Source organism: Malus sylvestris, chromosome 15 (genome assembly GCF_916048215.2).
Source record: "Malus sylvestris chromosome 15, drMalSylv7.2, whole genome shotgun sequence".
NCBI lineage: Eukaryota > Viridiplantae > Streptophyta > Magnoliopsida > Rosales > Rosaceae > Malus > Malus sylvestris.
Genome location: NC_062274.1, coordinates 16,310,888 through 16,338,644, shown reverse-complemented (window position 1 = coordinate 16,338,644; position 27,757 = coordinate 16,310,888). Strand labels below are relative to the sequence as shown.

The window sequence follows — 27,757 nt, the reverse complement described above, 5'->3', positions numbered from 1 at the left end:
CCAGTCCGTCGTGAACCTCCCAACCCCGCCTCGTTCTGTCAACACTCTCACTCATGGCTCCCCCCCAAAACTCTGCTCTCCGGCGACGTTTCCGGCGACCTCAAGCAGCTTTTCAAACGCGTCGTTTCGGTATCTCTCCCTCTCTATCTCTACCTCTACCTCTGTGTCATTTTTCTAGCTCCACCAGTTTTCAATTTCTAATTTTACTGAGTTAACTCGTTCTAGGTCAACAAATCGGCGGCGGGTCCATTCGACGCGCTGTTATGCGTGGGCCAGTTCTTCCCCGACTCGGCGGACCAGCTCGACGAGTTCAACGACTCCATCGAGGACCGGGCCCAAATTCCCCTCCCGACCTACTTCATCGGCGACTACGGCGTCAGCGCCGCTAAGGTCCTCCTGGCTGCGATGACAGACGCCGGTAATCAAGGCTTCAAATTGGACGGCTTGAAGGTTTGCGACAATCTATACTGGTTGAAAGGCAGTGGCAAATTTACGCTCCACGGTATAGTCCAATGTGCTTTAAATTCCGGCTTATTTTTGTCGCTTACGTTTCCGTTTGGTTACTGTGAAAATAAAGGAGGGAAACCTGTGGTTCTGTCTGGTTACTGGGAAAAAGGAGTGAACTGGAGGTTAAAATTTTTGGTTTACAATTGTGCTTAATTAGAACTCAGTAGTTTACTTTGTTTTGCTAATGAATTGTATTAAGCTTAAGTTAGTTTGCGGTTTCTGTTCTTAGCTAATCTTTACTATATTTTTCCTAAAATCGGATTAGTTGCTCGGCTTGATTAAGATTATTCGGATCACATAATTCTGTTCAAAGGCGAGTGATTAATGCACAACTTAGGGATTGAACTTTTTGAGTGTGGTAAGCACTGAGGAATGTGTGAATGGTTGTGATAGCTTACGATAGTGATGTAGGACAGAATTGGGCAGCGGAATGTAGATAGTTTAGCAGAAGCAAAAACTCAGAAAACTTAAAGTAAAACAATAATAAAAGGTAACTGGAATCTCTCTACCAATAAACCCTAAAGACTGATGTTGATGTCCACGTCAATAGTTTGCTTATATATATTTTAAGGAATTTACTAATAGACTGATTGACTGATAGTTGATATCCAATCATTTATGTTTATAACTGATTATGGTCCTCCATTGTTTAGGGTTATCTGTGGCGTATTTATCCGGTCAGCAATATTCAGATAGTCAACAGTTCGGGACATATAATCAGGACGATGTTGATGTGTTGCAAGCAATTGCTGAGGAGCCTGGAATTATTGACTTGTTTCTAACATATCCTTGTTTTTCTATAAATTTCTTCTTTTTTATCTTCTAAAATGAAAAAGACGCTCATTTGGTATCCGTTACATGCATATTTTTTTGCTGCATGTTTTCGTTTATAGACCTTTTATGTGATTTCTTTAACTGATTGTTACTAATAAATGGCCCAGTGGGATCACTAATAGAGCAAATACATCTGATGTTCCCCCTGTAGCCTATGAGCCTTTTGGCAGTGACAATATTGTGGCAGAGCTAGTAGCTGAGATCAAACCACGGTATGAATATTTTGGATATTATTGCATGACATGTCACTTTTAGTGCTCTCCTCAATTGCATCTAGTAGCAAACAGAATAATTTTAGTGTTTGCTTTGGATAGTAGCAACAGCTCTATGATTCTGATCAAAGTTCGTCTTCTGTGGTAGCTATCATATTGCAGGCACGAAGGGTGTGTTCTATGCACGTGAACTGTACGCTAATGTCGAGGCTGTACATGTGACCCGCTTTTTGGGTCTTGCTCCAGTTGGAAACAAAGATAAACAGGTATATTCATCAAGACTAACATCTTTGTTTTCCTTATAATTTGGTCTTGGGAGGAATTGATATGCGTCTGTCCCTTGTTTTGGATAAAATCCTTCAGTTTTTTATCGTTACATTACATCTTCATTTTCTGTCCTTAGATATAGCTTCTAGGCATTAATAACCTATTGTGTATTTGTACTTGCTCCTCAGAAATTTATTCATGCGCTTTCTCCAACTCCAGCATCTACAATGTCTGCTATGGAGATTAGGACAAAGTCGACAACCACTACCTTATCTCCATACACATATGAGGAGAAAACAGCTCATTCAATGGAAGCTGGGAAGAGGTCTAGTGATAGTATTTCCAATTCGCAGTACTGGAGATATGATGTCTCCCAGAAAAGGCAGAAACATGGAGATGGTAATAGGCTGTGTTTTAAGTTTGTATCGTCTGGCTCTTGTCCTTGAGGCGAAAGTTGCAACTTTCAGCATGATGTAGATGCAAGAGAACAGTCGTTGAGCGGTGTTTGTTTTGAAGTTATGAACAAAGGAAAATGTGAAAGGGGCCCAGATTGCAAATGTAAGCACAGCTTACAGGATGAAGGTGAGAGCAATTCTCAACAGAGACGTGGATCTGGAAATGCGAACAGTAACAGGTCGGTCTCTGAGTTACACTTTTATGCTTACTGAGCAGGCCAGTCAGACAGATTCAAGATGTTATTTCTTTTGGTTGTAACACTAAGTTTGATCCCACATGCAGGACAACAGAGTGTTGGTTTTGTTTGTCAAGCCCCAAAGTTGAATCACATCTAATTATCAGCATAGGGGAGCATTACTATTGTGCCCTTGCTGAAGGCCCACTCGTTGAAGATCACGTATTGCTAATCCCTATAGGCCATTCACCGAATACTGTTTCTCTACCCTCAGAATGGGAAATTGAGCTTGATAAGTTTCAGAATGCTCTGAAGAAGTATTATAACAAACAAGGAATGGAAGTTGTTTTCTTCGAATGGGCTTCAAGACGTACCACTCATGCTAATCTTCAGGTAAGGATCTGTGTTGCAAATGTTTATGTAAGAAGTTTCTTGGGTGAATTACTTACCCCATCATTCTTTTGTATAGGCCGTTCCTGTTCCTTCAGCCAAAGCAGCTGACGTTAAAAATATATTTAACTTAGCAGCTGAAGGGCAGGGCTTCAAGTTCACGACCATGAAATGTAAAAACCCATTTTTATTGTGCTCAATCTGCATGGAACTTTTCAAGTACAATTTTTGAGAAACTTCCGATATTCCTTCACTTCTACTGTATCTTTAACTGATGCTTCTCTTCATTGCAGCCAGTAATAATTATGATGGGAGAATACTGTTAGGGGAACAGTTCGACAGAAATTTTAGTTTTTTCTATGCTCAGCTCCCTGATGGTACAATCCTATCACATTCGATTGAAGAGAATGAGAAATTCTTACCTCAATTTGGACGTCAGGTAAGGACATAGTTCAACCGATTGTTTATAATCTGCCAATGTGTTTCCTGACATTCAGAAGGTTGAAATCCAATGACAAATGATATATTTGCAGGTTATGGCGGGTCTGTTGAAGAAGGCTGACAGGGATGATTGGAAGAATTGTACAGATAGCAAAGAAGAGGAAACCAAGATGGTGGAAGATTTCAAGAGTGGATTTGGAGAATTCGATCCAAATAAGTAATTTCTCTCGAAGGGAAGTAACCACTGAGAGTCATAAACTTGTGACCTGATGTGATATCAAATGTACTTTTGCATTTCTCCGTCTATGCGCGAGGTCCTCCATATTCTTGCAATTTTGAGAAACAAATCCAACGTTGCTCCTTATAGGTCATTTTTGTCACCTTAAGGTGGATAGCTACCACTTTTGGATGAGAACTAACCGCAGATGTTCTCTACTGCTTCCCAAACCGAACAACTTGTCAGTGGTTCATTCTCTCTGCAACAAGTGAGATCAGGAGGTGGCCTTCAAAGATGGGACATTGTCCAGTAAGTTAACCCAAGTGCTGATTGGTGTCGATTATTGTTCATCTGTTTTTGTATTTTTGGATTCGGAATCTGAGTTCTGTTGTAAATCTACATCCAGAATTGTAATTCTCTGCTGTCTTCACCGCATTAGACGGCTTCAATGTGAAATCACATTCTTTAATTAGCACTTTCCAGTTTTGTGGCATTTGAAACTCAATCATTGCACTCCACTTTGCAGTCGCGAGACATTTCTTTTCGTGTTTTCGGTTTGTCTATTGAGTGATGCAAGCAGAAACGGCCCTGACCCGCATCTGTTGGAATGTGATCAAGAATACAAGAATTATGCATCTAATAATTGTTACAATGATTAGTCTTATGCTTATGATAGAAGGGGCAAAGGGTCACACTCTCAGGGTCCATAAAATTATTACAATCCCTGCTTGCCACTGAAGACCTTGTTGAGTGGGACTCCCGTTTGGTAAGACTTACTAGGAGTGAGGAGCCTACTAGTGTGTCTTTTCAGCCTTTAGCAAAGCTGCAGCCTCCAAAAGAAACAAACCAATGTTGAAATAAAGAGTGCAAAGTTGAACCCTACGGGACAAGAAAGACTCACATGGCATGGAACGCTATGATGGTAGTGTACCGGTGTCATGTAATTTGATCTCCAACTAGATGTGAAAAATCTTTCATCCACGTTGAATGTCATGTTGGCGGTATCTCAAACCATTCACGCACTGTCGGGAGGTTTCTCTCTGGTCCCAAGTGCCAACCTTCTTTGTTCTTGTTGCAAGAAGCGATGCAGATTGATTTGTCTTTGTCGGAAGTAAAGGCTTGGCCTACAAGCTATCTAGTTAGCTGGTCCTAAAGAAGCTTTGTGGCAGAACAGTCACGTTACCTTTGCTTTTTAGGTCGTGATGGAAATATTGCGGGCCAGTGCTCGAACAAGTATGGAGTCAGCGACAAGAAAACCATTGGATCACAAGGTTGCTCTAACTACTAAGTAGAGAAATCATTGTGATCTTGAAACCCAACTTTTAAACTCTCGATTATTACATGGGGCTCATGGCCTCGAGAGAAACTTCCTGCAACGGGAGTGTCATTATGAATCACGTTTTATCATGTGTTTCAACTTTTACAGCAGTACGTGACTGATTTGAAATATCGATACAATGACATTTCCATTTCATCGAAATCGTTCTCCGTGGCCTCAAACAGACGCGTTATTGGTCCGTGAAGTGAAGAGTAGGAGGGACCCAAGTGAAAAAGAAGACGCAGAAACGTGTTTGGAACAGTGTTTGGATGGTGATATAGATTCGAATGGTCCACTCAGCATGTGGGGTGGGAGTTTCAGTGGTTTGTCTACATCCCACGATGCCATAATCTTTTATTTGTGTGATTAAATCCATGGTTGATCATGATAATATTTTTTTATCACAAAGTCAATTAGAACAAGTGAACGAGTTGAGCTTCTAGTATATTTCCAGCAACCGGGACAAAAGAGAATTTGTGCGTCCACTCGATGGGCAAGGTGTGTCTCAGAGTTTTATAATATGTTTACTAATTCGTAGTTTGATGAGGACGAATATAATAGAAAATGAGTCAGAATTATCATTCTCGTTGAAACTGTTTACTAAATTATATAAAATTGAAATAAAATGATATAAATTCCACGTAAGTTGTTTACTAACCGTCTAATAAATAAGTAGTTTGTAGGTGATTAAAATAACTTTTAAATTATTGTGACATTTGAAGCCAGATTGTGTGTGGGCTTGGTAGAAGCATATTCTCTAGTAATATTTGCATCATCAACAAACTAGTCCACAAACTTGGATGATCAGTCAAAATCAGCTCTAGGTTTGGACAAACTAAACCAGCAGAGTAGGGCTCCACTCTGGCAGTGTTTGAATTTTGTGGCTGATTTTATTTGTAATTCCATTACAAGAGAATTACGGGGGAGTTGATAAACTTTAAATACAAACAACGGATTAAATATTGACGACGTATTTATATTTTTAAAATGGTTTAATTTATAAATTATTCATTTTAGTCAATTTCTCAAAATTATATGTTTATGATTTTATGAGCTTTTAATATGTTGTATTTTATTGATAAAGCGATATTTGAACCTACTATAGTTTACAAACTAAGATTTGAATTCAGGTCCAAAGAAGTAGGTACATTGTAATAATAATTTTTTTTTTCTTTTGATAAACCATAGGAAATATACATTAAACCATGGGAAGAGAGGTTCGAACATGAAATGGATCTGTGACATCACTTTTTTTACACAACTTTGGACACACGTTTTTGTGGGGCTCATTTTGTAATGTATTTTAACGATCCGAACCGTATCTTTTAGAACATCATTCATAGATCATCCTTACAAGAAATTAGGCAAATGCAAAATCATAGACATTCATTTGTAGTAAAGAAAATAGACGAATACGGTTCTACAAAGAAGCCCTAAACCCTTAATCCAACAATCATATGATTTTAAATTTGAATGATTTTTAGTAGACATAATCTTTGAGGGAATACTCAAAAGATAGACAGTTTGGTTCATTAAAATATATTACAAAGTTGGCCCCACAAAAACTTCTGTAAAAAATTATATATAAAAAAAAAATGATACCACAGATCTCTCCCCTTCATTGATAAAGGGACGTTTGAACCTGCTTAATTTACAAGAATTGGGATTTGAATTCAGGTCCAAATGAGTAGGCACGCTATCACAACAAATTGTTGTTGTTGTTTTTTTTTTTTTTTTGGACAAACGATGGGAAATTTACATTAAAATATGGGAAAGGAGATTTGAACACGAGACCTCAAGTGTAAAGACAAAAGCTCCTAACCAGTTGAGCCTACAAATCACTTACCACTATCATAAACAAATTGACTTAAACCACATTTGCTCCATAATTAGCCATGAATTACCAAAACCTGAAATTAGGTATGAATGGATTAGCGTAACCTATCTATAGATGCTTCTGTTTCAAAAGTAATGGAAGGCAGCCATTTAAGAAGAGACATAATCTTAAATATTCCATTCGAGTCTTCAAGTAAGTTTTTCCAAAGTCAAGGTTAAGAACTTATGAGTATGGAACCATGAATAAATATTCAGGTCAACCCTTTTTAGAAGGATTAAATGGCTTCTCATAAACTGCAGCATATGTTAGGAATGTATTGACCGAGACCAAATCTTCTACACCTAAAATAGATGTAATCTTTCTGTGGTTCCAATCATTAACTCACACGTGTTTATAAATTTAACTTTTCTTAAGTTTATTGTTATAAACTTAATATATGTCGAACAATGACTGGGCCATAGAGAGGCCACCCCCATTTTGATTACAGAAGATTTAATCTCTGTCAATACATTCCTAACATATACTGCTATTTGTGAGAAGGCATTTATATCCTTCTTAAAAGTGTTGACTGGGGACAGTTTGGGTGCTGAAGATTTGATTTCATATTGACTACTTGTCACTGTCCATTAACAAATTCAAGTAAAAAACACGTTTATTGTAATATATTTTTTTCATTTTCTTAATTCAAGAATTGCATTCGGTGAAATTTTGTATTATGAATCTAATGTTGGGAAAGAATTTTCTGTGTGATAGTCGCACTCATAAACTAGAACAAGGATTGTCTGCCCTCACACTTCCGGTGTCTTTCCGTACCCTTCTGTTTGTGTGGTTACGGTTACTATTCATTTTTGTCTTATTATCTCTATAAAAAATAATATAAAATGTTGACGTGATTTAATCGTGACCACACAAAACATGAGGACATTAGAGGGCAGACAATTCTTGTCCCACCGAAAGTGGAAGGACAAACAATCCTTGTCCCATAAACTATATTATTAGTGTCCGATTATATATGCAACTAATAAAAAGTAATTGACTTTGTTTTTTTTTTTACTTTGTAGCCCACCAAGGAAAAAGAAAAAAAGAAAAAAGAAGAAAGGCTTCTACTTCAATCCATCAAAATATTCTACGTTTCCGAAACTTATCATATATTTCTATTTTTCAACCAAAAAGAAAATTACTTTTTATCTTATGAGGATGCTGATTGCTAAACCACACACTTGTAGAAAATAATATAGATAGTCTTTTATCTTGTATTAAAATAAGGTTTTTGAAATTGAAAACATCCAAATCATATAGGGAGGGTGATGTGTCAAACCCTGATCTTGACACCTCACATCCAAAAGGTTATCTTCTATTAAATCTCGAGTGTAACTAGGTGTATGATTATTTATGTTTAATACTATTACCACACGAAATTATAAATAAGCACAAAAAAAAAACAAATTTAATTATGCTTATGTTATATACAAAAGTAAAAATACAGCCAAGTACACGTAAATTTTTCTCCAAAATTTACTATTACCATGTCCAACAGGAAAATTTTCAAACCAAAGAAGAAAATGAAAGTCAAGTAAAATCCCATTAAAAACAAGAAGAATTTCAACCCCAAACAAAAGTTTTGTCCTTTTAACGTAATCCCTTCCCCACTAAAATATTAACCAAGAATCTCTCTCTCTAGAAATCAACAAGAATCTCTCTCTTTCTCTCTCTCTCTACCCCACTCAAATAGACCTTTCCTTCTCTCTCTCTCTCTCTCTCCTTCTCTCCTCTCACAAAATCTGTTACTTTGGCACTGTAAGTTTTCTGTGTATGTGTATATAAGTAATAAAATATTTGTTTTTCTAGTTAATTTCCAAATTTTCCAGTTGGGTTTTGCACCTCATGTCTGTTGAAAAGTTCCTATCTTTCATGGACCTCTCAAAGCTCTGCAAATTCCAGAGCTTTTGTTCTCAGAAAGCTAGAGTTTTGCTTCTCCTATCTGTTTTCACCAAACCCTTTTCTGGGTTGCCTTCTCCTTGCTTTGCTCTCACTGGTTGTGGGAATTTTTTAATCCAATAAAATCACCCCCTTTTTATTTTTGCTTCAAGTTACAACTCATTAATACGGTGATTATTTTATTCATTTAATTATTGTGATTGTTATTATTTTATTGCTCTCTAATTACTTCTTACTCCGGAGGAGTTCTTTGGGTGTGGAGATTTTTGAGATTTGGTGATGATGCCAGCCATTCTCCAGCTGGTGAATCTCTGTGTCATTGGCTTTGCTTTTGCTCTCCAAGGATCTGCAGGTACACTTTTAATCCTTGCAAATCTCTGTTGAAGTGTTAATGTTTCGCATAAACATTGTTAGGAATTTAGAACTGTTGGATTAAGTTGTTAATTTTGATATGTTTTCGAAGATTTAGTGATTTAGTGACATTGCAGTGATCTGAGTGTCTGAATTGTTTCGTGCCCGTAGTGTTTGTGATCAAATTCTGCAATCACATTTGTGTTTTAATGGATATATGAAGTATGTTAGGAAAGTGATTCAATGAATCTAATTTTGGCATGTTCTTCGACATGAACATGTTCTCGTCTTGTTGAATTGTCTTCTGCATGCTGCCCGAGTGTAATTTTATGACCAGAGCTCACAGCTAGAGGGTCACCTAGTGCATGCTGATGGCCAGAAATTGTAATGCTCTGTTTTTTAAATGACAATGTCCTGAGAAGTTTGGTGGTTTTGCAAATCCTAGTTCCGATTTCATCTTGATCTGGGAAATTCCTTACCATGTGTTTCATCTGATGAAATGCTGTTTTAAGTCTAAATCATACTGTACCTGTAAAGTTTAATCTTTTCGATAATAAGAATGGATAATATAATAGGGCTTTGAAGATATCAGGCTTTCATAGCTTGCTTTAGTTTTCTTACGAGCACCAGCGTTTACCTTCTCAGGGTTAAATATATCACCATCACCAGAACCTCTCTCTATGAATCCTCCTGTTGAAACAGCTCCCCCTCCTTTTCCCGACAGAAAGCCATTCACAAGTAATGTACCAATCCCCGGTTTACAGCCAAATGGTAAGTCCCTTAACTCTGCTGTTATAGATTAGAAGTTATGATCATCTGATTAAGCTTATAATTTTGATATCGCAGGGTCCAATTTGCACCCGTCACCCACAATGCCACCTCTTATGTCCACCCCACTGCCTCCAAATAATGCTCCTCCACCACTAAGCATTGAAGTTCATGTACCGTCCGCGCTACCAAATAATGCCCCTCCATCACCAACTGTTGGAGGTCAAGTACCACCTATGACACCAAATAATGCTCCACCACCACTAAGTATTGAAGTTCATACACCGTCTGCCCTACCCAATAATGCTCCCTCACCACCAAGTGTTGAAGGTCATGCACCATCTATGCCACCAACTAATTCTCCTCCACCACCAAGTGTTGAAGATCATGCACCGCCTATGCTACCAAATAATGCTCCTCCTCCTCCAAGTGTTGAAGGTCATGTACCGTCTATGCCACCAACTAATGCTCCTCCACCACCGAGTGTTGAAGGTCATGTACAGCCTATGCCACCAAATAATGCTCCTCCACCACTAAGCATTGAAGTTCAGGTGCCGTCTGCACCACCAAATGATGCTCCTCCACCACCAAGTGTTAAAGGTCATGTACCATCTACACCACCAAATAATGCTCCTCCACCACCAAGTGCTGAAGGCCATGTATGGCCTACGCCACCAAATAATGCTCCTCCACCATTAAGTATTGGAGTTCATGTGCCCTCTGCACCACCAAATAATGCTCCTCCACCACCAAGTGTTAAAGATCAGGTACCATCTACGCCACCAACTAATGCCCCACCACCACCAAGTGTTGAAGGTCATGTACCGTCTACGCCACCGACTGTTCCTCAAACAAAGCCAGCGATCAATAAGAGTCCTAGCTCAGTGCCAATTGCTCCAGGTATATAGACCAGCAGAGCTATTTCTGTGATGGATTTCTGTTAAATTGGTTCCAACCAGATATTTTTTGTATGATATTCTCCAGTCCCTGTTGAAACACCTCTGAGGAATTTGCCTCAAATTTCACCGGCCATCCATGCAAGTACACCAGAAACTTCGCCATTTGCTCATCAAAGACATGTGCCAAACAATAAGGTTCCCATACCACAGCCAATTGCTCCAGGTAGATGTTGCATTTTGCAATGACATTACTAGTTCTCAGGTGCTGGTTGTAAGCAGTAATTAGTTTATTTATGTTTTCAAAATACAGCACCTATTTCATCCCTGCCAAGGACATTGGGACCAAATCCACCTATAGTCCATCCGATCACACTGAATGTACCTCCACCTATATTACCTGGTGCACCTTCCACCCCACCCCCATTTTTCTCCTGAAACAATCACATTTAAATTTTACAATTTAGGAACTAGTGAGAATGACCGATTTGTTCTTCTCTGAAAATGCAGCACCAGTTGCATCACCAACTAGCAATTTGCGACAAAACCCGCCATCCGTTCACCCAGTTACACCTGGAGAATCACCATCCACTTTTCCTGGTACTACTTTAAAAGAGCATGATATACAACTTTAGTTTTAATTTTCGCACTGTGATACCTATTTGAATCAGTTCCATACCTCATTGAATCATGGTTTTTTTAGCAGTTAACGTTGAACCTTTAGTCTTCCGTATCCAAACTTAATTTCAATAGCATTATTCATGTTTTGACTGTTTGTGACAATGTGCCACCTGAGCACGTTTGATCATTGTTATCTTCTGAATAACTAAAAATTTGTTTATTCACTGGCCCCAATATGAGGTTACAGAAAATCAGTGTTATATTGGTCTTCAATTGTGATGCTGCTGAAGCAGTCAACAACAATTATATTCTAACCATTGTAATAATTGACTGACCCTAATATGAGTTTGCAGATCCTCCTGTATCATCTACTCCACCCAGCATCAAAGGGAAAAGGGGTCGTTTTCCAGTTGTTGCACCACCATATGAAGCTCCCAAGCCATCACTACCTGTGGACCGCACCCCAGCTGAAGGTATAGAAAAACTGCATATTTCATATTTTTCTGTGCTTGAAAGTTTGTATTGTCAAAGTTTTGGTTCTACATATTGTTTTCTGCTATAGCTCCATCTGTCCACAAACCTGTGGTATCATCTCGTCCCCCGGTTGGACCAGCATATGAATCTCCCAGGCCGTCACTGCCCAAGGTCCATACTCCAGCCGAAGGTATAAAGAACAAAAAGCTATGCTTCATATTATTTGCTACTTGAAAGTTTGTGTTGTCAAGTATATAAGTCTAGGTTCTGTTTTCTGTTTTAGCTCCTTCTGTCCACAAACCCGTGAGACATTATAAACTTGCTCCTGCACCATCTATTTCATCCCCTGAACCTTCTTTTGATAAGGGGCAACAATCTCCTTCATCTTCACCTTCAACATTCCATAAGTATCATCATTTTAGGTTGAAAAAAAAGAGTCTGGCTCAAGGGCCATCATATCTGGTTTCTCATCCGAGTTCAGAACATCAAGGTTTCATGTTTCACCTGAATTACATGCGCCTAAATCACACTAGAAAAAAATTATTATACCGTGGCTTATCATCTTCTTGGACATTATTAAATTATCATTTGAATACTTAATGCAGGTCCAGTGATGCCACCGGTATCATTTCGAACAGGCAGGCAAAGACACTATGCTCCTCCACCCCTAAATCCAGGTATCAAAGCATTGAAATTTTGGTGTTTTATTCCATCCCTCACCTGAGAAATGGACCAAACTTTGGTTTTCAACACTAACACAATTTCTACATGTCAGCGTCTTCGGTTCCTCCATCCCATTTACCTGAAGCTCCGTCAGTGACCCATGTTTCGCCTGCTCCTTCTCCATCTTTAGAAGGCTCTACTCACGAAACCAAATGTAAGAAATGATCTTGCCTCTGGTTCTCTGTAATGATTTTATTTCTGAACTTACTGATTTATCTTATTGTCTACTGAATACGTTACCTAATAATTACATGGTTGGAATCACAAGTGCACCCTAAGATTTCTCCATCTGGGTCTTTGGCAAAGAGCCCAAAAGCGCCACCACCGCTGCCACTAGTATTCCCACCGCCACCTCCCAATCAAGGTATATAAGCTAGCAATTTTCTTTAACTGGTGTTCCTGCTCTCTTTATTGATCCTACGACATTCTTCTTCAGTTTTCATACTAAAATGTAATACAAAGGTTCTTCCTTTTTTCAGATTGTTCATCAACTATTTGCACCAATCCATATACAAACACCCCTCCTGGGTCACCTTGTGGCTGTGTCTTGCCTCTGCAAGTTGGACTGCGACTTAGTGTTGCACTGTATACGTTCTTCCCCTTGGTTTCAGAGCTAGCCCAGGAAATTGCTGTCGGGGTTTTTATGCAACAAAGTCAGGTCCGCATTATTGGAGCCAATGCAGCTACCCAGCAACCAGACAAGACAGTTGCCCTCATTGACTTGGTTCCCCTTGGGGAAAAGTTTGATAACACCACAGCTTTTTTGAATTCCCAGAGATTTTGGCATAAACAAGTTGTTATAAAAGCATCGTATTTTGGCGACTATGAAGTACTCTATGTGCGGTATCCAGGTATGTAATTAGACATATGCACATGCATACTCAAGCATTTGTATCAATAATGCTTATCCTTACAAACTACATAAGTATAGGTTTACCCCCATCTCCACCTTCTTCGGATGCTGATGCAATGAATGCGGGGCCATATCCTGGTAATGACAATAATGGAAGGACAATGAAGCCCTTCGGGATTTACGTGCACAAGAGGAAGAATAAAAATGGGCTTAGTGGTGGGGTAATTGCTATTATTGCTTTGTCTACCTTTGTAGCAGTTGCTTTATGCTCTGCTGCTGCTTGGGTTTTTCTGTTCAAATCTAGAGACCGTGCTTCTCAACCAGCAGCAACTCCGCGGGCTTTGCTACCTTCTTCTGAAAAACCATCTGGTAATACGAATCCCAAAAAGTTAATTGAATTAGGCCTTTTCTTTGTGTCAATTAATGGAATTAGGTCAGGTACTTCTGGGACAGTGCTCATAGTACATTGTCATTTCTAATATAGATAACGTGTATGTTTTGCAGGTACTGCTGGGTCGATGATGGAAAGTAGGCACAGTTCCTTGTCGTTATCATTCGCATCCAGCATTGCACCATATACAGGATCTGCTAATACTTTCAGTGCGAGTGACATTGAGAGAGCCACTAACAATTATGACGATTCAAGAGTACTTGGGGAAGGTGGCTTTGGGCGTGTTTATAGTGGTGTTCTTGAAGATGGGACCAAGATTGCCGTCAAAGTTCTAAAAAGAGATGATCAGCAGGGTGGTCGGGAGTTTTTGGCTGAAGTAGAAATGCTTAGTCGTCTCCATCATCGAAACTTGGTCAAGTTGATTGGCATATGCACAGAAGAGCATAGCCGCTCCTTGGTTTATGAGCTCATTCCTAATGGCAGTGTGGAATCTCATTTGCATGGTACCCCCCGCTCTATTCATAATTGTTCTGTTCTTAATCTTAATGAATTTTTTAATGTCGAAGGATTCTTTTTGACATAGGGCTTCTGGCCATTTTTCTTGCTGTCAGGAATTGACAAGGACAGTGCTCCACTTAATTGGGTACAACGCATGAAAATAGCACTTGGTGCTGCTAGGGGGCTGGCATATCTACACGAGGATTCCAGCCCCCGTGTAATACACAGGGATTTCAAAGCCAGCAATATTTTGCTGGAAGATGATTTTACACCAAAAGTGTCCGACTTTGGTTTGGCGCGAACTGCCATGGATGAGGAAAACAGACACATATCAACACGGGTCATGGGAACTTTCGGGTATGAAATTTCCTCCTTGCTGTATTTAGTGTCCAGATTATGTCTCATTGGTGACAGTCTCTGACATCTTTAAATTCCTAAATGATAATATTCAGGTATGTGGCTCCGGAATATGCAATGACTGGGCATCTTCTTGTCAAGAGTGATGTATACAGCTATGGCGTTGTCCTTCTTGAACTCTTAACTGGAAGAAAACCGGTAGACATGTCACAGCCACCTGGTGAAGAAAACCTAGTTGCATGGGCCCGGCCGCTTCTCACATGTAAGGAAGGGTTGGAAGCTATCATAGACCCACATCTAGGATCCGAGGTCCCATTTGAAAGTATTGCCAAAGTGGCAGCTATTGCTTCGATGTGTGTACAGCCTGAGGTATCACACCGCCCTTTTATGGGCGAGGTTGTCCAGGCATTAAAACTGGTATGCAATGAATTTGATGAGGCGAAAGAATTAGGTTCAAGGAGTTCTAGCCGAGACGATGTGTCCATTGATGTGGCTGATGACACAAATACTACCTCGGGACGGTTGGCAGATACTTTCCAAAACCGATATTCCATGCTGACCTATGATTCCGACCTTGAGACAGAGCGGGAAGCATCATTGTCGAGGATGCTCGGTACCTCAATGGGCACAGGGAGGTTAGATACCGAATCATTTAGGAGGCACTCCAGTTCAGGTCCTTTGGGAACAGGAAGGAGTAAGCAGTTATGGGAGAAACTGAGATCATCCGGGGGCAGTGTGAGCGAACATGGGTTTATGTTCAAATTATTTCAAGGCTCCCCCCATTGAACGCCTACTTACAAGTTTACAATGTTCGGTTTCTTGCTTGATTCCTAAATCTCAGATCACCACGCAAGAAGCGCCCATTTGCAGAACGCCATCACCACAAGAAGTCTGCTGAGCATGGGAACTCGGACATGAGCAAAGTTGTGCAGATGTGTAGAACTGGAATGGATGGAAGTACGAATTCGGATCAACCTTAATAACGTCGAAACGGTAACTGGAGCTTAAGTATATATAAGTAGGTTTAGTGTGATTGACCTACTGAATTGTCAGAGTTGAAGCATCAAAAGTTTTGGACCAAAGGCTGCTAGAAATCAATTTTTTTTTTTTAATTTGTAAATATTCTGTGATATTTGTGTATTATTCACATAAAAGGACGCTCTTTGTTACCAACAATGTAGAGAACATTTTGTGCCATGAAATTAATCCATCTGTTCCCTTCTCTTCCAGAGCAATAAAATCTTATTGTGAGTTTAAAATGCAATTTGATTTCACATTACTGTCAAATTGGTTGATGAGATGATCAAAAGTATCCCCAAAAATAGTATAGTAACAAAGTTATTCGTATTAGTTTTGGACAATATGTACTATTAGAATCGGTTACAAACTTTTAATAAGAAACAAAATGTTCCGGACACTGACGCTAGAGGGGCACTAAACTGTGGTGTTGATGCACAAAATCAGGCTTATTAAAAAGCTTGAAAACTTTGAGTTTTAACGATAAGAACAAAATAAAGAGTAAAGTAAATAGTACCAGGATTGACTTTTTAGTGTAAAAATATGGTTTTTCGTTAAAGTAAACACTACCAAGACCTTTCGTTAAAGTTCCCTTTCTTTTTTGGTAAGGCGTCGTTTGAAGCCTAGGATTTGATTAGAAAACTACTAATGACACGTTTGCTCACAAAGAATATAAACTAGAATCATTCCGGTTTTTCATTTTTTTCAAGTATACGCTAACGCATATAAGATCGAAAAAGTGCGAGGTCCACCAACGAAGGTCAACTTGTAAATCTTGTCCAAATTGAGTTAAAGAGATGCATTAGTCATGAAATAAACTTTTAGGAGAAGGAGATTGACTAGTCTCATAATAAGATAGTAATAATGTGGTTTAAATTCGTCTTTGACGAGTGAAGTGAAAATGATACTAAGTGAAATGAAGCAAACATTTAAAAATGTTAAATAAATCCAATAAAAACAAGGTTAAATAAAAAATTGATGAATATAATACGAACTCCAAACGCTGCGTTTGGAGATCAACGGTTGTGATTAAGCCAAAACCCGCCAAAATCGGTAACGATTGCTGCCGAACACCTAGAGGATTCCCGCCTCGGTCAATTAGACTGAGAGAGCATTCCCGTACTCTCTCACCGCCCCCAGTCTCTGCACTCTCTGTTTCGACCTGAACAGATCAAAGACCGAAGCTTTCGAGAACTTCCAATTCGCCGGCTCCGATGGTAAGCCAAAAGCACTCCAAAAGCACTTTTCTCTGCCTCTCTGCTTCTCTGTTTTAGCTTCTCACGTTTTCGATTTTGTTCTTCCGTTTTCCTTCTCAAGGCTCCGAAGGCAATTACCAGTCCCGTGCCGATCACGTGGTACCCGACCCTCGCCGTCGTGATGGTCTCCCTCGGCCTCCTCTTCACGGCTTCCTTCTTCATGTGAGTCCGATCCACCATTGCCAGATCCTTTTTTTCTTAATTTTTTTTTAAAAATTTTCCGTTTAGATCTTGTTGTCAATTTAGAAAATTTGGGCTTGCAAATCTCGGTTCCCTGCAAAATTATATGGAAATTGATGAAAAGAAAATTAGAAATGCGGATTTTAGATTCTTGGTGTGGTTTATTTTGTTTGTTTGCAATTTTCTGAGCAGCCAAACAGAAAATTGTGTTTTTGTTGGGCATGCTAAGAATGCATTTGTCACAATTGATTATTTAACCTTTGAATCGGAGTCTAAACCAAGAAGTTATGAAAACTGAAAGACCCAAATCAATAAAAACTACTACTTTAGATCACCAGAATCGAGTATCAAAAGTGGGATTTCAAATCGATGATCTGCGTATAAGCATATTGGCTAAAAAGATCAGAGAATCAGGTTAAAAATAGGCATGAGAGGAATCCAAAAGCCTGAAAGATTGCTTAGCAACCATTTGCATGTTTGAGTTGGTATATGTCAGGAAACCCAACGACTCAATCGGATTGATATGTTAAATACAGGATTTCCAATCCTGGGGGACGGAAAAAACTACTTGAACAAAGATTTATTTGTTTGGATTCGTAAAGGCGTCACGCAAGACACTTAGCTTTGGTTTTTATAATTCTTAGTGCAGTTTGGAAACCGTTTCGTATAATTCTTTGATGAATCTGCAGCCGGGAATGATACTCCTCCGGCACTTTTAAACCCTCATGTTTCATCTTTGCTATCATCCTTTGTTGTTTCCGTCTTCTGAATATAGTAGTTGATAACAGTAGTATAAATTTGTTGCAGCCATGCGGCGACCATTTCCAGGAAAAACCGCAGTCTTGCGAAGGAAATTACGACAGGAACATTGGCTTCGTTCTTTTTGGTGCGTTTGTATTCAGAATCCTCTCTTCATCTACCGGTACAATACTATATTGCTCATTGTTGTGTTTTTTCAAACGTTCCAACTGTTCTCTTTGGTTTTCAGGGTTTCGGAACCTTGTACGTACTGCTTGCATCGGGCGTTTATGTCTGAGGTTTTAAATTATGAAATTTTGTTAACAAAAATCAGTGATTTACATTAAGGATATGATATTGTTGACATTGTTTGTTAAATGTACTCTTATGGTTCTTAAATGGGACAAGTTTGGTTAAACTGGTTTATAGCATGATTAAACTCCTCACGCTTTGTTGGTTATTCTACATCGGCGAGAGGGAAGAAAAAATAAGAGTTTAGATAAAATTATCTCACTTTAACTAATACCGAGACTCTTTGTGATAAAACTCCTCACGGAAACGTGGTATGGACAAACTAGCGGTTACACCCCTCCAATTTGTAATGCGCGTTTCAATCTGAAAGTTGCATGAAAACAAAATAAAGCACAGGATTCAGAAATCCACTTCCCCACAATCCTCTCGTTATTTTCAAGGTTGCCATGCTGAATCCATTGCTTCCAATTCCTCTTCTCTTCATCTTCTTGTTCCTCGTCAAATGGATATACAGCACAACAAAAACAACCCACAAAACCCTACCTCGTTCACCACCGAAGTTCCCCGTACTCGGCAACCTCCACCAACTTGGCCCTCACCGATCCCTACAACAACTCGCTCACTGCTACGGCGAGCTCCTGCTGCTTCACCTCAGCATCAGACCGGTGCTCGTAGTTTCTTCCTCCGACGCAGCTCGCGAGATCATGAAAACAAATGACGCCACCTTCTCCAACGCACCAAAGCTAGCATTTGTTGACAGACTTCTTTATAAAGGTAAAGACGTTTCTGTGGCTCCTTACAGCGAGTACTGGAGGCGAATGAGAAGTATATGTGCGCTCCAGCTCTTGAGTCACGAAAGGGTTCAGTCTTTGTGAGGGAGGAAGAGCTGGGGTTGCTGGTTGAGCATGTAAAGCAGTCTAGTTTGCTGTCATTGCCGGTGAATTTGAGCGAGATGTTCACTTCACTTACGAGTGATGTGGTCTGTAGGGTGGCTTTCGGGAGAAAATATAGTGGCGGGAAGTGAACGTGGGAGGAGCTTTAAGGAGTTGCTTGGGGAGTTTACTGAATTGTTGGGCGTTTTTAATGTTGGGGATTTTATTCCATGGCTTGGTTGGATTAATCACATCAATGGATTGGATGCAAAAGTGGAGAAAGTTGCTAAAGAGTTTGATGAATTTCTGGATGTTGTAGTTGAAGAACATGTCGAAATTTCAAAGACGAAAGAGAAGAGCTCAGCATGTGTGGATGAAGGTGAAGATAGAAAGGACATTGTGGATATCCTGCTGGAAGTTCAAGAGCATAGCAACGTTGGTGGTTCTTCAGTTCATAGAGATAGCTAGCATCAAAGGTACCATCTTGGTAAGTGTTTTCTTCTCTACTGGCATGGTATCTGAACTCAGCTGAACACATTATCCTGGTCAACTGGTCTAACCTACATTTATGACAGCTCCAGAGCTTAATTGTTTAAGAATTTTTTGTGATTCGTGGTATGATATTGGTGATTTATGAAAACTCACAGCTTTTATGTCATTGTTACGAGCCTTGCATCTCTCCTTAAGTTTGGTACTGCAATTTTAATATAGAAAAATATGCATAAATAAATCGATTATGAACTTCTGATCAATAATAGAAGTAGGAGTCTCTAAACAGACAATAAGCCGTTATACCGCAGTCTAGTGTTCCTCTCAACTTACTTTTTAATTGATGTTTGTAACCAGTTTTATTTGTGCATTAAAAGCGGACGAAAGATTTCAATAATTTGTTATATTAGACAATTTAGAGTGTCTGCTGCACTGCACCATTGATCAAAGCTTATCTTTCTTGGTTTGTTGTAGGACATGTTTGCAGGTGGAACTGATACAACATACACAGTTCCAGAGTGGGCAATGACCCGATTCCTAAGGCACCCTAGAGTGCTGAAAAAATTGCAAAACGAGATTGCAGGAATTGCCAATGGCAAACAAGACATAGCAGAAAGTGACTTAGAGAAAATGCACTACCTAAAAGCCGTGATCAAAGAGACGCTTCGCTTACATCCTCCGATCCCATTACTGACTCCCCAAATCAGTGGAAGATGTTTAAGTGAAGGACTGACATTGCAGCAAGAGCCATGGTCTTCATCAATGCATGGACAATCGCAAGGGACCCTGCGCTGTGGGAATATCCTGAGGAGTTTAAGCCGGAAAGGTTTGTGAATTCTGCCGCGGATTTCAAAGGGCACGACTTCGAGTTATTGCCGTTTGGAGCCGGGGAGGAGGGGCTGCCCTGGAATCTTGTTTGCCATGGCAACTATTGAGCTTGCGTTGGCAAATCTTGTGCACAAGTTTGATTGGGAGGTGCCTTGTGGAGCAAGAATTGAGGACTTAGACAAGAGAGAGTGTAATGGTATTGCCATCCATAGAGAAATTCCTCTTCTCGCTGTGCCCAAGTTGAGGTCTTTCTAGGATGTCTTTGTTTTTACCTTCCTTTTGGAAGGTTAATTAGAGCATCTCCAAAGGAGATGTCAAAGATAAATGTCAAATGTTAATTTGATGGTTGATGTGGCAATGTCAGATTTTCTTTTTTTCCAACCGATATATTTTTTTGTTATAAATGATATTTGTATGACTTATTTTAAAAAGAAATCAATTAAAATAAATTTTCAAGATCTATAATTGGTGCATTAATGTGATTCACATAATAAAATAATTAAAAATTATTTGACATGATCTTTTTTCATATGTTAATTTGACATATGAAAACTCAGAGCATCTCCAAAGAAGATGTCAAAATATCGACATAAGATATAACAGTAAAAAAGACCACACTAATGTTCTCCAACCGAAATGTCAAATCCTATGTGGCGATGACATGGATTGGCAGCAAGAGAGTTGCTGCCAAATTTGACAGCAACTCCAAAATTAATTATTAATGTTTTTTATTGGTTTAATCATCATTGCAATTAATGTTGTTGTTGACCCGTTTCCCTTTTGTTCAATCGAGGTAAGTGAACGGTTCCCTCTTGTTAAAAAGAAATGATGAACGGTCCGAATTTTATAATTATTAAATGCCTTTTATTAAGTTTTTATTAATTTAATCATTTATTTTATAATATAATAAAATAATAATTTAATTTGACATATCAGGTAAACAATAAAACTTTAAAAGATTTAGTATTTCAAATGAAATGAAACCATCATATCAAACGATTTAAAAAGCTCAATTTTGAACTCATACCAACCTCGGCCTCACAAGATTTATGTAATATCAACTTGGTCTTTCATGTCAGTGATACAAAATCATGTAAAAAGAAACTTACATGTAACATCGTATGATTGAGACAGAACGTTAGTAACGAAGTCTCTATGCCGAATAATGGCCAACTGAGTTAAATAAGATTTTAACAAGTGGGACGCTTGTGTATCGTCCACGCTAGTGGAGTGGACTACCGTAGTGTAGCCCAATTAACAGACAGAGTCACGGACGCAGGCACAGAGAGCGTGAGAGAGTGAAAGCGACCGAGTGAGGAGAGGGAGACGAATTAAAATCAAGGGTTTTGAAGTCGGAGTCTCGCACCAAACACTCGGCGGGGCAGCCATGGACGCTCAGTCGCAGCAGCAAGCTGGACCGGTGAAGAAGAAGGAGACTCGGGGCCGGAAGCCCAAGCCCAAGGAAGAGAAGAAAGACGACCACCAACAGCAAGCCAAGCTGAAGAAGTCGCAGCAGAACGCCACCGTCGACGACAAGTACACTCAGTGGAAGTCCCTCGTCCCGATCCTCTACGACTGGCTCGCCAACCACAATCTCGTCTGGCCCTCCCTCTCTTGCCGGTACTCTCTCCCTCTCTCTCAACTTTTCTCTCTCTAACTTTTACTATACCCCCATTTTTGGGGTTTTAGGGTTTTCTAGGGGTTTTATCCAGCCTCATTTCTCGCTGGTTTTTGCATTGTTTTTACGGTTTTGGTGTCTCTGTGTCTGATTTTTCTGGTTTTAGGGTTTCTGAGGCCACTGGAGATTTAAAGTCTGCATTGTTTTTAATTAGCATTGTCAATCTGCTTGTATTTTGGGCAGGTGGGGACCTCAGCTCGAGCAAGCTACTTACAAGAATCGCCAGCGTCTCTACCTTTCCGAGCAGGCAAGTTTGCTCATCTCAATTTGATTTCCTGCAGTTAATTGGGAATATCACTACTCACCCGAGAAATAATTCAGCATACGAAATACATTTAAATATTTGTAATTTGAAGAAGAAAATGCGAGCTTGATTCGGTTTACAACTTAGAAATCATACTTGAAACGGTTATAGTTGATATCTTGTGCTGAAACACGAGATTTCTTAAAACGTTAATATGGTTTTATGTTCTGTTAAAAAATTATCTGATTTGTGTTTTGTTGACAGACTGATGGCAGTGTTCCAAATACTCTGGTTATTGCAAACTGTGAGGTTGTCAAGCCGAGAGTTGCCGCTGCAGAGCATATATCTCAGGTATGCGTGATTGATTTTGACTTTTTGAATGAAGGTTAACTCTTTCTGTTGATCTCATTATTGAATTCTTCATCTTTCAGTTCAATGAGGAAGCCCGCTCACCATTTGTGAAGAAGTACAAGACCATCATACATCCTGGAGAGGTATGACTGATGCACCTGTTAAGTCTGTTTATACAAAATGAAAAATGAGACAATGCACTACACTTTTTTGGGGTTTGAATTTAATGGGAAATGTTTCAAACTGGTGTGAATGAGCAAAAGACTACATCATTTGATATTCAAAACGAGGGAAAAACATTGTTAACATTTAAGCTTCTATTCTTTCCCTTGTAGACTCTTTAGAATGCGTCTTTTTGCATAAGCTGGTGATATTGTTAACATTTACGCTGCTTCTTTTTAATCTTTTCATATATTTTGACAGGTAAACAGAATCAGAGAACTTCCACAGAACACTAAGATAGTGGCCACACATACCGACAGTCCTGATGTAAGTGTTTGTTGTTTTATCAAGTTGGACTAAATGGTCATGTTTCCTTTGTTTTCTATGTCTTTTGTTTATTTTTGAAGTTGTAGTTACTTGGAGATTTTGCCAAATTTAGGTTCTAATTTGGGATGTTGAAGCTCAACCTAACCGTCATGCTGTCCTTGGAGCTACAACCTCGCGTCCAGATTTGGTAACTGTTTTTTCCACGTCTCTTTTCATGAATTTCTCAGTTGCCCTTGAGAAATTTTCAATATTGGACCCTTTCAAGACTTGTGGGATAAGGAGTCACAGAAATGACATCTGTCTTTGACCTTTGCTTACTACTATCTCTGTTCAATTCTGTTCAATTGAAAGATAGAATTTGTTTGATTATTTTGCCCCTTTCAGATTTTGACTGGACATCAAGATAATGCTGAATTTGCTCTTGCATTGTGTCCAACTGAGCCCTACGTGCTCTCTGGAGGTGGGAAATTTTTTGCTTCTAGTTGTGTTTGAATACCAGTGATGCTGTTATATAATTTAACTTTGCCTAATGCATCTAGGTTCTTTTTTGCTATAGTTTACCCTTTTTGTTTTAAAGTTTCCTATATTTGTTCTGTGGCATAGTAATTTTACTTTGAAACTTCCTATTTTGTTTTTAATTTGTGATTGATTTCAAGCGCTCAAAGCACTAATGCCTTTCTTATTGTTAGTGGGCTTAGAAGAAATTAGATTTCGTATGTTATGAAGGCCTTTTGGTTTCTTTACTGAAAATAATATTTTTGCAGGGAAGGACAAAACAGTGGTTTTGTGGAGTATTCAGGACCATATAGCAGCCTCTACCACTGATCCAGCTGCAACCAAGTCTCCAGGATCAATCATTAAAAACTCAAAGTCTGGGGATGGTAATGATAAAGCTACTGATGGCCCTACTGTTGCACCTCGGGGAATCTACTATGGGCATGAGGACACAGTTGAAGATGTAGCATTTTGCCCTTCAAGGTAGCTTATGCTTTCTTATTCAGCAAGCCTCTTAAAATTTTCATTTACTTGCCATCGATTTGATTGAACTGTTAAAGACATGGAACCCTCATTCATCTTACACCATAATAGTTACAGTTTCTATACTTATGGAATGGCCTTTATTTCTTACGATATTACATCTCTACTGAAGTTCACAGGAGTTCTGTAGTGTTGGCGACGATTCCTGCCTCATATTATGGGATGCGCGTGTTGGCTCTAGCCCTGCTGTAAAGGTCAAGCGTCCATTCTTTTGTCTTTCCTTTGTTTTCTATATGGCTTTGGCAATGGAGTATGGTGAATAAACTGATATGCATGTGGAATTTGGCTGAGTTGTGCAGTATGCAGCATCTATCTTTGATGTAACCATTTTTCTGTTTGAAGAGTCCTGTTTGATCATCAATACTAACATGCATATAGGAGTATGTTGAGGGTGTTTAAACCTAAAATTGAGTTATGTTTATGTTGTTTGCTATAATTAACCTTAACCTGTGGCTCTATATTTCAAAATGTACAACTTGTCCCTCTTGATCCATTCACATTGACCTAGCTGAATTTCTCCCCTCATTAATTTTGGAAGATCCCTATTCCCTTCACCCGAATTTTTGCTTTTACTTATAGTACGTGTGCGTATTCTTGTTTTTTATTAGCAGGTTGAAAAAGCTCATGATGCTGATGTTCACTGTGTTGATTGGAATCCCCTTAATGATAACCTTATTTTAACAGGGTATGTGCTAATGCTACGTCTTTCTCAGTTTTGCTGCTTTTCTAATCTACTAGTTTTGTTAATTATGATTTATTGTTTGGACGGATGAGAAGGTACAACACTAGTTAATACACCTATGTGGTGATGATTTCTATACAGGTCAGCAGATAATTCTGTTCGCTTGTTTGATCGCCGGAATCTCACTTCTGAAGGAGTTGGGGCACCTATATATAAATTTGAGGGTCATAAAGCAGCTGTTCTTTGTGTTCAGGTAATAATTATACTCCTTTTTTGTGATGCTAATTTCTAGAAATTTAGTACATCTGTTTCAAGAACTGCATGTGTGTCTGTTGTTTTTACCAAGTTATTTTTATATTTTCAGTGGTGTCCAGACAAATCGTCTGTCTTTGGAAGTTCTGCAGAGGATGGTCTTTTAAACATTTGGGATTATGAGAAGGTATGGTGACCTTCATAATGTACCGTGGTTTAGTTTATGTTAATCTAGTAATTTTGAATCTTTCTGTTTAATTATTTTTGGCATAATGAAGAAAGTGTTTCCAAATAATTGGGAGTTTTGGATTTTCTATTCCTCTTCCTGTAACTTCAATCAGATGGAAGTTGTGATAACTTACGAAGACATAATACACTGCAGGTCAGTAAGAAGGAGCGAACTCCAAAAGGCCCAACTTCACCACCTGGTCTGTTTTTCCAGCATGCTGGGCACAGGTTCGAGGCTATCTCTTTTACTAAAATTATTTTAAAATATACTTTACGAAACATTTTCAGACTTTTGATGTCTGGTAGAGGATCTTTTCACCCTTGATGTTCAAGTTTCTGGTTTTTCGTAAATTTTTGGCATCTCACTTGGGTTTCTATCTTACCTGGTGTCTGTTATATGGGCATCATGCCAGAGTCTAGAATTGTGCCCATGCCACTATATATGCTTCATCTTTATGTCCATGTGGTCAGTAGACTGTACACGATGAAAAACATGATGCTTTTTGTATCAATGTAACCAATGTTCACTGGACACTCAAGCTTGATCTTTGCACCAGATATTTGTCGGAAGTTTTACACTGGACGTTGTGGTTTAGAGCCTTTATCTATCAAAGTCCCTTATTGCTTAGAGTCTTTTAGATCTTTTATTGTTTGGCTCAGATTGATCTTTGAATGTATATCTACAACATGTTTAAAATTACCTGGTAAAATTACCTGAATGATCTTAGTTTCTGTATCCAAAACATGATCCATGACTGTTATCATTTGATTCACTTGTTGAGCACTTTTGTTCATTTGATTCACTTGGGAGCAGCCTCTCCATAAATGGGGGTAAGGCTAGCCGACATTCACCTCTCCCAGACCCTGCGTAAAGCGGGAGCCTTGTGCACTGGGTACGACCTTTTATAGTTTTCTCTCTCTCATGGTTTGCTTTACTTTATATTTGTATACAGGGACAAAGTTGTTGATTTCCATTGGAATGCATCTGATCCGTGGACTGTTGTCAGTGTGTCTGATGACTGTGAAAGTACTGGCGGAGGGGGCACATTGCAGGTATCGGGATGTGTGTTTGTATTTTTATTTCGATTCTTTTTTTTCCTCGTTGGAAGTGTTTCATTTTTTCGAATGAGAAACCATAAGACATGAATATTATGCATTACATACGATAAAGGAAGAATGTGGTTATTTTAATATCGTGGAGAGTTTTCACATGATGAATAATTGTGCTGTCAACCTCGCATTGTAGTGATGGAGAAAATTATTTAGGAAGCTAATTTCCTTTAAAAAGTTGAGAGCTTGAAACCCATGGTGTACCGATGATGTGTTTTACCCTTATGCCCTCCCTCCATCATCTCACATGTTAACTTTCTTCTGAAACCATTTTATATTGTAGAAGAAAGTAGCCTCGATTTGGTAACGGAAACTGATTTCTGAATCAAATAACCGTGTGCAGATATGGAGAATGAGTGATCTGATCTACAGGCCCGAAGAGGAGGTTCTGGCAGAGCTTGAGAAGTTCAAGTCCCATGTTGTTTCCTGTTCTTCAAAGCCTTGAGGAGTTGCGTGTCAATACGCTTGACAGGTTCCGGAGAAAAGGTTCCGTAGTAGAACTTACTGAACGAACAACCTAAGGTGTTATGTTAGAGAGGTAGGATGTTTATCTAGGTCTCGGCTGTTAAGCTATAGATATTTGCTTATTGGATATTGTTGCCTATGAGGATGCGAGGAGAAATTTCATTCATGCCTAAACCAAGGTTTTGTCATGTATGGCGTCGGGTGTTGGAGTAGCACTTGGGATTAGAAATTTTCAATTGAACCGAGACATAACATTTAAAGACTCCATTGTCTGACGGCATAACATTTAAATTATAGGACAAACGTTTCGTAAGAATTTGGGTTGTGTTTAAAATATTGGTACTGGTGAAAATATCAATATACAAATTTGTGAAAAATATTAATGGATATATCGATATTGATTGTTTTTTACGAAAATTATGAAAATTTGCTCAAAAACATGAAAATTTAAAATGAAATGTCAGAGCATCTCTAAGATCATATCCAATCCTGACCTAAAACCTAAAAATATTTAGCCCAGAAAATTTAGGTTTTAGTCTAGAAACAGTTTTTCTACTCCAACCATTTTAGCCTAAAATTTTAGTCCCAGATTATCAAAAAATGAATTAAGGCTAATTTTTTTAAATTAACTTTTTTTTAAAAAAAAAAATTATGTAGACTATCCTAAATTAATTTTTTGAACATTTTAACCTAAAAATATTTAAATTCCGATAAATTTTGAAAAATCACTAAATCAATACATGAAAATCATGATAAACCACATAAACTTTAAAAAAAAAAAATTATTCTAGCCGTTGGAAAAAATATTTAAATTCTGATAAATTTTAAGATTATTCTAGCCATTGGATTTAAATTTGAACTGTTAGATCTTTTTTTTTTTACCGTTAGATTTGATTATATTCTATTTAAGCCGTTTGATTCAATAAATATATAAATATAAAACAAAAAAAAATTGAATGTGGACCGTTGGATTAACCACCAACGGTCCAATTACCACCACCACCCGATGAAGAAAAGTAGCCGTTGGCTACAGGACAAGGCCCACTTTTCACTCTCATCCGTGG

General features: G+C 38.7%; 3 protein-coding genes and 2 pseudogenes across 3 annotated transcripts; all 5 read left to right on the top strand.

Moving 5' to 3' along the window:
• LOC126605101 (zinc finger CCCH domain-containing protein 64-like) lies at nt 1-3,968 on the top strand (annotated as a pseudogene).
• Nucleotides 3,969-8,411: 4,443 nt separating this feature from the next.
• On the top strand, nt 8,412-15,746 carry LOC126605100 (receptor-like serine/threonine-protein kinase ALE2). The gene is made up of 16 exons (XM_050272452.1): nt 8,412-8,944; nt 9,589-9,714; nt 9,790-10,611; nt 10,696-10,833; nt 10,921-11,010; nt 11,118-11,207; nt 11,582-11,701; nt 11,791-11,892; nt 12,308-12,379; nt 12,478-12,579; nt 12,694-12,789; nt 12,905-13,276; nt 13,357-13,647; nt 13,783-14,172; nt 14,281-14,524; nt 14,620-15,746. Exons 1-16 carry the CDS (start codon nt 8,872-8,874, stop codon nt 15,308-15,310), a joined length of 3,819 nt encoding a protein of 1,272 aa, XP_050128409.1. The 5' UTR covers nt 8,412-8,871; the 3' UTR covers nt 15,311-15,746.
• Nucleotides 15,747-16,601: 855 nt separating this feature from the next.
• Nucleotides 16,602-18,133, top strand: LOC126605099 (uncharacterized). Its single transcript, XM_050272451.1, has 4 exons — nt 16,602-16,758; nt 16,859-16,959; nt 17,785-17,863; nt 17,966-18,133. Exons 1-4 carry the CDS (start codon nt 16,756-16,758, stop codon nt 18,011-18,013), a joined length of 231 nt encoding a protein of 76 aa, XP_050128408.1. The 5' UTR covers nt 16,602-16,755; the 3' UTR covers nt 18,014-18,133.
• Nucleotides 18,134-18,279: 146 nt separating this feature from the next.
• Nucleotides 18,280-20,621, top strand: LOC126605098 (cytochrome P450 736A117-like; annotated as a pseudogene).
• Nucleotides 20,622-21,397: 776 nt separating this feature from the next.
• Nucleotides 21,398-27,009, top strand: LOC126605096 (WD-40 repeat-containing protein MSI4-like). The gene is made up of 15 exons (XM_050272449.1): nt 21,398-21,776; nt 22,018-22,081; nt 22,343-22,429; nt 22,510-22,572; nt 22,853-22,918; nt 23,031-23,105; nt 23,303-23,378; nt 23,683-23,896; nt 24,069-24,150; nt 24,568-24,641; nt 24,780-24,891; nt 25,003-25,077; nt 25,273-25,346; nt 26,072-26,171; nt 26,572-27,009. Exons 1-15 carry the CDS (start codon nt 21,544-21,546, stop codon nt 26,671-26,673), a joined length of 1,497 nt encoding a protein of 498 aa, XP_050128406.1. The 5' UTR covers nt 21,398-21,543; the 3' UTR covers nt 26,674-27,009.
• Nucleotides 27,010-27,757: the final 748 nt, after the last annotated feature.